Below are 10,591 nucleotides of genomic sequence, written 5' to 3'. Positions count from 1 at the left end.
TGCAGTGGAGGTGCTGCTGTTCGTTTGGTCCCCCCTCCCTGTATCAGTTCTGCACAGTGCAGTGGAGGTGCTGCTGTTCGTTTGGTCCCCCCTCCCTGTATCAGTACTGCACTGTGCAGTGGAGGTGCTGCTGTTCGTTTGGTTTGAGTCCCATTCCCCTCTTTAGAAGCACCAGTATAATTCCCACCAATACCCCGCTGCATAGTTTAATAACTCATTATAACACAATTCTGTGAAGTTATTTATAAATAACCTGGAAAAAAAAAACAACAGACAACCATTGAACACAAAGCAGTAACTGCACTTTCAAACTGAAGTTTAATTATTGTGCCAAGATATGAGCAGTTACACTAAATCAAGTTGAAATGAAACAAGTACAGTTTAAAAACCCTCGAAAAGAGAACAAGGTTTACTTTGTGCTGGTGTTTCTGTATCCTGGAAACGGGCTGCAGCCGTTACATTCTTACACTAATCTTCAGAGACAAGTGCTCATGTCACGCGAGTGAAACCACTTGCGTGGATTCCCAAGAACAAGTTCAGGAGGGCATCACAACAGCTCTGGTCTCACACATTTGAAGAGCCTGTTGTTACAAGAGCTTCCACTAGCTCTCCTTGCTTTGAAAGCAGGCCACCATACCTTACAGCATTCATTCCTGTTTAATGAAACTTTGGGAACCACTCACCCAAATCGGATGAAACTTCTGCATGGTATTTAATGTTTTTTTTTAAATTTCCATAAGATGTTTGGATTCTGTGAGAGCAGTGAAGCCACCCGACAGGTAGCTCTGGGGAGCTGCAGCTGCTGCTTCACATGTCTAGCCTTGAGACTGAACACAGATTAAATGCAACCCAAATGCCCCTCAGTGGACAAGGAGCCTGTAATGATCTGATCCGCCCCTTTCTTCCACTGAATACTCGCGCCAAGGCAGCAAAATCACAAGATACAGAACCCTTCAGCATCTAGAACACTCCCACACACCTCTTCATTAAAAATTAAATTCAAACAGGTATGTTCTCATTATTTTTTCTCGTTAAAAATCTCTTGCAAGACAAAATGAGCCATCATACATTACATTACATTACACTGTGGTTCTGAAGCAGCTACAGGGACTGTTCTTCACAGAGCATGGGAAAGTCTGCTTTCTTCTCTTGCTCTTGTGTGGCAGGCCCTGTGCTCACTGGAGCTCCAGCCTTGGTCTGGACTCTGCTCAGGTACAAGGGCACACACCCTCAATGCACCAGGCAGCTCTGAGCTCTGCAAGGTCAGGACAGCATCCACATCACAAACACACACACAGAGGACCATGTCAGCAAAAAACAAACACACACACACACACACACCCACCCCCAGCCTCCCCACCCCACATTACCGAAGAGTGTGTCAGCCATTCTGCCATGCTCACAAAACTAGAGTCTAAAACACTCTCTCTCACACACACACACACACACACACAGTGCAACAGTATTGTGCAGTTACCCTGCCTGCACGTTATAGACGGGATGCAGACCGAACTCTGAACAAACAGGGACAAATAACACAATGGCACAGTCCCACCCTTTATGACAAAGCGGGTTTCCATCACTGCTGCCTCTCTCTCACACACACAAGGGATAGAGTTAAGACTCCTATTGCACAGGAATTTCACCCATGCCAAGTTTTATTACAAGCTTGATTAGCCGCTGTGTATACAGTAGGTAACAAGCTCAGGTGTGTCTTATTGAACTCATAGTAAAACCAGGAATGGATCAGACTGCTCTGCAGTAGGTGTCATTTCCACCCCTGCGCACGCACGCACACACGCACACACACACACACACACACACACAGAGTGTCCGGCGCCCTGCCCGCAGCCAGCCTCAGCGCAGCCACACAGTGTTGAGCTGCGTCTGGTTCTTGATGCTCGTGTCCATCTTCAGCACCTCGCGGATCGCCATGGTGGCGTAGCAGGAGGGGGGCAGGGAGAACTCCATCCGCAGCGCGCGGTACTGCCCTTCTGGCTCAGACAGAGGGAGGAGAAAGACGAGAGGGGGAGCGTCAGCGTCTGTCTATCCACCTCACACCGCAAGCACCATTATTCTGGTCTCAGTTACAATACCGTCTCACAATGCAGCTCTCGAGAAATTCCCTTTGTGTGCCAAATGTGTTTGTCTTTCAGTTTAGTTCCCATATGGATTTTAAAGCCATTCCCAAAAGGCTTAAACTGAGATAGTTACTTCTGAGTTTAAAAACACACTTATCTGAATTTCACAGATCATTAAAAAGTACAAAGAAAACATGTGCATGGCAAGAGCAGGCTGAGCACTGATGAGGAGCGCAGGCCTGTGGAAGCAGGGTCACAGAACAGAGGGGAGCCTCACCTTTAGGATACACAGGCGGCAGCTTCCCTTCCAGCTTCTCAATGTCAGTGTGGACCAGCGGGATCTTGAGATCATCGTATGAGATCACCTCCCTGAGGACAGGAAAGGAAGATGCCTGGATGGGACTTGTACAATTCACCTGGGGGCCACACGTCAGCAGTGAACATCGAACCCATTTCAATAACAGCGTTAAAGGGGAACCCAGACAAAACTGTTTCCACCACTACAGTGAGAGCTGCACACACACACACGGCTCAAGCCCAGGCAAACATCCACCCCTATTCATTAACCCTTAGCGGTCCATTTATTCAGTGCGTCTCAGGTGCGTCAGGTCCAATTTATTTTCACACGCGCAGTTTATTTTAGACGCGCTGTTTAAAAGTATTTTTTTTCACAGTAAAACAGGTTTAAAAGTCTCTGCATATCAACACGACACTCAGTACTGCATCTCCAGCTCCGCCCCACCCCTTGTTCGCTATATTTTTCAAATACCTCTTAATAGTACATACCGATAAATCATCTCTTGATCACTCGTTTTATCACCAAACTCCTCAATAATGCGATCCAAGTCGTTATTTTATTACTATAACATCTAAAAAAAAGCTCTGCAAATGTGTGTGATGTTCTTTGAGCGCTGGATGGAGAAGCAGCTATCTTGTGTATGTCCGTGTTATCTATGTGGTGTCGGGTCTATCAGTATTCATGAGATACGCCCTTTTTTTCCGGCTTCTCTCGGCTCCTATCGGTCTCACTCGGCCATTGAATGGTTTTCTCGGCTTTTCCGGAGAAAAAACGACTAGAGACCCGTTTTTTTGCGTCTTTTTGATGATGTCGGACAGGGTCCGACATAGGACCGCAAAGGGTTAAACACACAATTAAAACAGACACGCTCTCATTGTTCTTCAGTTAAAAACCTCCTCCAAGACTAAGAGAGACACAGGCTTTATGAAACCAAACAGGTCCCACAACCGTTTCTATGTTTTATACATACTTTAAACAGCCAGAGGGTTCCAGCCATCATTTCTGGAGGCCAGCTCTGAAAAACTGTGTTCCTCAGTGTCAGATACGCAGTGGGTGTGTTCCTCAGTGTCAGATACGCAGTGGGTGTGTTCCTCAGTGTCAGATACGCAGTGGGTGTGTTCCTCAGTGTCAGATACGCAGTGGGTGTGTTCCTCAGTGTCAGATGCGCAGTGGGTGTGCTCAGTGTCAGATACGCAGTGGGTGTGTTCCTCAGTGTCAGATGTGCAGTGGGAGTGTTCCTCAGTGTCAGATACGCAGTGGGTGTGTTCCTCAGTGTCAGATACGCAGTGGGTGTGTTCAGTGTCAGATGCGCAGTGGGTGTGTTCAGTGTCAGATGCGCAGTGGGTGTGTTCCTCAGTGTCAGATGTGCAGTGGGAGTGTTCCTCAGTGTCAGATACACAGTGGGTGTGTTCAGTGTCAGATACGCAGTGGGTGTGTTCAGTGTCAGATACGCAGTAGGTGTGTTCCTCAGTGTCAGATACGCAGTGGGTGTGTTCAGTGTCAGATACGCAGTGGGTGTGTTCAGTGTCAGATACGCAGTGGGTGTGCTCCTCAGTGTCAGATGCGCAGTGGGTGTGTTCCTCAGTGTCAGATACACAGTGGGTGTGCTCAGTGTCAGATACACAGTGGGTGTGCTCAGTGTCAGATACACAGTGGGTGTGCTCAGTGTCAGATGCGCAGTGGGTGTGTTCAGTGTCAGATACGCAGTGGGTGTGTTCCTCAGTGTCAGATACGCAGCGGGTGTGTTTCTCAGTGTCAGATACGCAGTGGGTGTGTTCCTCAGTGTCAGATACGCAGTGGGTGTGTTCAGTGTCAGAAACGCAGTGGGTGTGTTCCTCAGTGTCAGATACGCAGTGGGTGTGTTCAGTGTCAGATGCGCAGTGGGTGTGTTCCTCAGTGTCAGATGCGCAGTGGGTGTGTTCCTCAGTGTCAGATGCGCAGTGGGTGTGTTCAGTGTCAGATACGCAGTGGGTGTGTTCAGTGTCAGATACGCAGTGGGTGTGTTCCTCAGTGTCAGATGCGCAGTGGGTGTGTTCCTCAGTGTCAGATGCGCAGTGGGTGTGTTCCTCAGTGTCAGATACGCAGTGGGTGTGTTCCTCAGTGTCAGATACGCAGTGGGTGTGTTCCTCAGTGTCAGATACGCAGTGGGTGTGTTCCTCAGTGTCAGATACACAGTGGGTGTGTTCCTCAGTGTCAGATGTGCAGTGGGTGTGTTCAGTGTCAGATGCGCAGTGGGTGTGTTCAGTGTCAGATACGCAGTGGGTGTGTTCAGTGTCAGATGCGCAGTGGGTGTGTTCCTCAGTGTCAGATGCGCAGTGGGTGTGTTCCTCAGTGTCAGATGCGCAGTGGGTGTGTTCCTCAGTGTCAGATACACAGTGGGTGTGCTCAGTGTCAGATGCGCAGTGGGTGTGTTCCTCAGTGTCAGATACGCAGTGGGTGTGTTTCTCAGTGTCAGATACGCAGTGGGTGTGTTCCTCAGTGTCAGATACGCAGTGGGTGTGTTCCTCAGTGTCAGATACGCAGTGGGTGTGTTCCTCAGTGTCAGATACACAGTGGGTGTGCTCAGTGTCAGATACACAGTGGGTGTGCTCAGTGTCAGATACACAGCCGGTGTGTTCTGTCTGGGTTGAGCTGTCACTCAACTCACCAGCTGACTTCCTGCGGGCGGGTGATGATTTTGCGGTACGCTCCGGAGAGGGAGTAGTCGCGGATCTTGTGCCTCATGTTGTTGATGTCCAGGCCATCTGCCTCCATCATCTCTTTGTAGCCGTCCCCAACTGAGAGCACAAACGAGAGACACGCATAATACCAGACTTCCAAATAATCATCCAGAACCTCCTTGCAACTGAAACCCAAGTTTGTCTACTTGAATTAGTTTATCTTTCAGAAGTAACCTGAAACTAGGACCCAGCAGTGTGTGAGGCTGCAGTGCTGCTACAGTGGGGGGCACTCACTCGTGTGTGTGGGGTAAATGACATCGAAGCCAGGCAGAGGCATCACTACGTCGTGGATGGAGTAATCAGCAACCTCTGACTCGGACAGGGGCTCTGCCGTCGCTGCAGAAAGAGGAAACAAAAAAATGAAGATAGTTTCCAAACACACACAGAGACAGAGAGACAGAGACAGAGAGAGAGACACACACACAGATACACACACACAAACACAGACAGTCACACACAGAGTCACACACACAAACACACACAGAGAGACAGAGACAGAGAGAGAGACACACACACAGACAAACACAGACACACACACACACACAGAGACACACACACAAACACAGACAGTCACACACAGAGAGACAGAGACAGACACACATAAACACAGAGACAGACAGACACACACACAAACAGAGCGACAGAGACACACACACACACATAGAGAGACAGAGACACACATACACACAAACAGAGAGACAGAGACAGACACACACACACATATACTGTGATGAGAAGTACAATCAGTCCAGAGCACACTGACACAGAGGCCTGATAGATAAAACTCCTGGCAATTACCTGGCCATTTAAATAATTGACCCTGGCGAGAGAAGCTCTGAAACCCAGGACTAGTGTGAGTTTCAAGGCATGAAGCCCTGCTCTACATCTCTCTGCCTCACCTCCCCTCAGCACCAGGTCCCCCGGCACTGCCTTCAGCCCAAACTCCTCAATGCGCCGGCTCACCAGGTTGTTCCACATGTAGCTCTGGTAGCTGTGGATGTACATCAGGCGGTTGTTCCTGGGGATCTGAGGACCAGCACAGGGGTGGGGGGCCCATCAGTGATGATCAGCAATCACTGCATGTTGCTTCATCTATACAGCACTGAAGTGTTTATACAGCACTGTCCAAGACTCTTCAAGTGCTTGATTACCAACAGCAGCAACATGTATTAAGGTTACAGTTTGTTTCCAATATGTGAACTGCAATTTCAGATGACTTTGTCCTTGCAACAATCACTTGTAGCACTGGAGTGCAGCAGGGAACAGCACAAGTGAAGGCAGCTTCCACTGTGTCCTAGTCCTGCACTAGGAGGCAGCGTCTCTACTCACGATGCCGAACGCAGCGATGATGTTGTTCTTCCCGTAGCTGGAGAGTCCACGCAGCAGCTGCCCCTCCACACAGCGCTTCACCGGCAGCTTCCCGAGCGCAGCCTCGGGGTCCTGCGAGCGAGCCCACTCCTCACGGCACTGCACCAGGTACCCCTTCTCAGCTACACACACAGAGAGAGAGAGGGAGAGATGCACACTGACAATAACCCCATTGCTCATTGCAAACACACGGGGGGGGGGGGGGGGGAGGGAGGGAGAGAGAGAGAGAGAGAGAGAGAGAGAGAGAGAGAGAGAGAGAGAGAGAGAGAGACACACACACACACACACACACGCACTGACAATAACCCCATTGCTCATTGCAAACGCCAGTTCTCCATGTACAGGGCTTTGCCAGCACCAAGGATAAACCAAAATAAAACTCAAAACAATGTGGATGTTTTGTATAGTTCAGTATGCATGAGGAGGGCACTGTGTGTGTGTGAGTGTGACTTTGTGCACTTGTATTGAGGAGGGCACTGTGTATGTGTGACTTTGTGCACTTGTATTGAGGAGGGCACTGTGTATGTGTGACTTTGTGCACTTGTATTGAGGAGGGCACTGTGTATGTGTGACTTTGTGCACTTGTATTGAGGAGGGCACTGTGTGTGTGAGACTTTGTGCACTTGTATTGAGGAGGGCACTGTGTATGTGTGAGTGTGACTTTGTGCACTAGTGTTCTGTACTCGTATCTGTTAGAAAGCACCCAGGAGATGCATGCACACAATGAAGATGTAATATTATGAATGAGTCCATGTCAGAAAGCAGTGTCCAGGCAATGCTAAACCAGACTCCACTGCTGAGCTGGGGGTAGGGGAGCCACTCCCAGAGCTGCATGATGACGGCACTTTACCTCCAGGACGGGGCTTCAGGATTAAATCGATCACCTCCTTCCAATTGCCCTGCAGAATGGCCCTGATTGAGAGGAATGCAGAAACTCAGGATTGCATTTAAAAGAAAAACAGTCATCCATTCTTTGATTAACAATGAACTGCCTCACTGATCGCTTCGACATTTTAATGGAAACACAGCTTTCTTTATGAATTTCACAAGTGAGCTTTTAGCCAATTTTCCTCCATGGTCATTCCAGCTCAAGTGCATACCTGATCTCAACAGAAAAACAATAAAAATGTTCCAAAGCATGCAGCATACGACAGCTTCCTGTATCTTGCACATGACTTTAGTCCTGCAGGTATCCTTACTCACGTTTGTTTTTTTTGTTTTTTTATTGCTCTTATTTGAAATCGTTCTCACCCATTTATCATACTTACTATGTGCTCTTAGTGGACTTGACTCGTAAGCATTGTTTTTAACTGCTCAGTCAAACTCTCCCTTATACATAATCATCTACTGTATTCTTTATCTCGCTCTTATCTGAATTGAATCTTATTTGCTGCTGATTTTATTGTACTTTGTAACGGCTCTTATCTGCAACGTGACATTTTGTAATGTGATATTTTGTAACAATTCTAAGTCGCCCTGGACAAGGGCGTCTGCTGAGAAATAAATAATAATACCACTTGCTACAATAACACTGACATTATGCAAAGCCATTTAAATCCAGACTCTCAGTTTAAAGTCACAGACACAGGGGTGATTCTGGCAGCTCACCTCCCGACCTGGTAGGTGGGCACCGCAGTGGTCCCGAAACGCTGCATGCCGTAGTAGTTGATGAATCCCGTCTCCCGCAGGGAGAGCATAGCCTGCTCCACCTGCTCATTCGACCCGGAGATATTCCTGAAAACGAGACAGCCTTAACTTACATAGCTGTTAGTGCAATTCATCCCTGCCAGCCGCTCCACTCTCACCACTACACCACACTGAATCCCTCCCAGCCCCACTCTCACCACTACACCACACTGCCTCCCTCCCAGCCCCTCCACTCTCACCATTACACCACACTGCCTCCCTCACAGCCCCTCTGCTCTCACCACTACACCACACTGCCTCCCTCCCAGCCCCTCCGCTCTCACCACTAGACCACACTGCCTCCCTCCCAGCCCCTCCGCTCTCACCACTACACCACACTGCCTCCCTCCCAGCCCCTCCGCTCTCACCACTACACCACACTGCCTCCCTCCCAGCCCCTCCGCTCTCACCACTAGACCACACTGCCTCCCTCCCAGCCCCTCCGCTCTCACCACTACACCACACTGCCTCCCTCCCAGCCCCTCCGCTCTCACCACTACACCACACTGCCTCCCTCCCAGCCACTCCGCTCTCACCACTACACCACACTGCCTCCCTCCCAGCCCCTCCGCTCTCTCCACTACACCACACTGCCTCCCTCCCAGCCACTCAGCTCTAACCACCAGACCACACTGCTTACTAGCCCCTCACCTCTATCCACTACACCAGTGGTTTTGAACCTTTTCATCTAAGTACCAGAGCTTCCAGCAGGGAGCACCAGTTGTACCAGTAACTATGTGCAATCTTAAACTGCTGTTGTAAAACCAAGACCTACCCCAGCTTTGTTGTGTCTGTACTGTTTGTTGCTGAATGGTTAATCTATGGTTAATCTATGCAACCGATGACTGCGTTTACCTCAGCATATTTTAAACAGTTAGCTTGGCATTAGTGACCGCACCTTTAATTGTGTCCAGTTGTAATATGGAGACTGCATGCTGCAGCTCCCATGCTCAGTGTTAGTGAAGTCCTGATCTGACAGCATGCTGCAGCTCCCATGCTCAGTGTTAGTGAAGTCCTGATCTGACAGCATGCTGCAGCTCCCATGCTCAGTGTTAGTGGATTCCTGATCTGACAGCATGCAACACACACAGCTCTTATGATTACATGGTACTGCTTATTTTTCAGTAAAAACTAATTTAAATTGAGTTTGTTCTGCTATATTTACGATAAAGCACACCACAGCAAGAACAGTGTCATATTTTAGATATTCATTTGCAATCGGAGAGCTACATTTTGTGAATGGCGTTTTTTTTATTGCAATCAAGTAAGCAGCAGCATTTCATTTGAATTCCCTTCATTTCAGTTTTTATTTCTCAGCAGTACACTTCCTAATCGCAGTCCCAAGTATTTCTGTGCGTTAAAATGGTCAATTTGAGAAATAAACGGTTTTCCCTGCAACAGCTGACCCTGCTTTAGTACAAAACCCAGCTACATACTGTTACATTACGGTAACGGTACTCTGACACTACCGTGCCTGCTTCTTTGGCTGAAGAGATATTATCAGCTCATCATCTAACTGGGGAAGCTGCTGCACAACGAAACCATCCTTAAACTCGTGAAGGTAAACAATGTAACTAAATCTATAATATCTGGGATGCAAGGCGCAACAGACGAAAACAAATCCATTTCTGTTGATTCAAAGCTTTATTTAGTCACTCTACGATTTGACTGGCAAAAGATTTTTGCTGCATTACAGCCCTTCATTAAAATAATGATCTAAGTTTTCATGGCATTTTGTTAATGGCACAGGTGAAACACACAAACCCTAAGTGTATTATTTTAGTTTTTCGCTGTTCTTGTGCTACATTTCTTAAATGCAACTGTTCATTTAAAGCTACATTTTTACAAAACTACTCACACGTTTGGTCACCACCTCTCAGCACTACAAGCATTTCTATTCCATCAAATTATTACCATCCTTCCAGCACTTCAGTTCATTAAAACATGTGAGATACGTTTTTATATACAGACCAACATCACGTCGCATTCCTAAATATTGACACATGCTTTTAAAAAGGAGAGACAGCATTTTTGTGCCTAACCCCGAAAAACATTATGCCCTGCATCATTATTTCTCATTTCTCTGTGATTCAGTGGTACAGACAGATTGATACCTTCCAATGGTGTGATTGAGGGAGTGTTTTGATTGAGGAATCATATCATAATAAACAACACCTGCCGGTGTGTACCAGTGGCAAGCCACTCACGTTCCAGCACTGGTACACATACCACTGGCTGAAAACCAGTGCACTACACCACACTGCCTCCCTCCCAGCAGTCCCACACAGAAGCCTGGTCTCACCTGATTACCACAGTGAAGTGGTTTCCCTGCAGCTCCCCCAGTTTCAAGGGGTGTTTCTGGTACGAGAAGTTCCCTAGCTTGAAGTTCATCAGGCACGTGTTGAGGTGAGAAAGTCTCTGAGCAGTGATCCTAGAGA

The 10,591-nt window shown here is 48.0% G+C and overlaps 1 protein-coding gene across 2 annotated transcripts in view; it reads right to left on the bottom strand.

Annotated features, from left to right (window-relative positions):
• Window positions 1–280: 280 nt before the first annotated feature.
• LOC117973534 (pseudouridylate synthase 7 homolog) overlaps window positions 281–10,591 on the bottom strand; it is a 21,553-nt gene continuing 11,242 nt past the window's right edge. For both annotated transcript variants that reach the window (XM_059027790.1, XM_059027791.1), the window contains 9 exons: window positions 10,456–10,584; window positions 8,076–8,201; window positions 7,318–7,379; window positions 6,429–6,589; window positions 5,999–6,125; window positions 5,334–5,435; window positions 5,027–5,156; window positions 2,359–2,450; window positions 281–1,994 (listed from right to left, as the gene is read on the bottom strand). In XM_059027790.1, coding sequence (XP_058883773.1) covers window positions 1,858–1,994; window positions 2,359–2,450; window positions 5,027–5,156; window positions 5,334–5,435; window positions 5,999–6,125; window positions 6,429–6,589; window positions 7,318–7,379; window positions 8,076–8,201; window positions 10,456–10,584 — 1,066 coding nt within the window. In that variant the 3' untranslated portion in view covers window positions 281–1,857. The remainder of the gene's footprint in view (window positions 1,995–2,358; window positions 2,451–5,026; window positions 5,157–5,333; window positions 5,436–5,998; window positions 6,126–6,428; window positions 6,590–7,317; window positions 7,380–8,075; window positions 8,202–10,455; window positions 10,585–10,591) is intronic.

This window comes from Acipenser ruthenus, chromosome 7, assembly GCF_902713425.1.
Source record: "Acipenser ruthenus chromosome 7, fAciRut3.2 maternal haplotype, whole genome shotgun sequence".
Lineage (NCBI taxonomy): Eukaryota > Metazoa > Chordata > Actinopteri > Acipenseriformes > Acipenseridae > Acipenser > Acipenser ruthenus.
The sequence above is the reverse complement of the archived record's forward strand: the minus strand, read 5'-3'. Positions and strand labels throughout refer to the sequence as shown.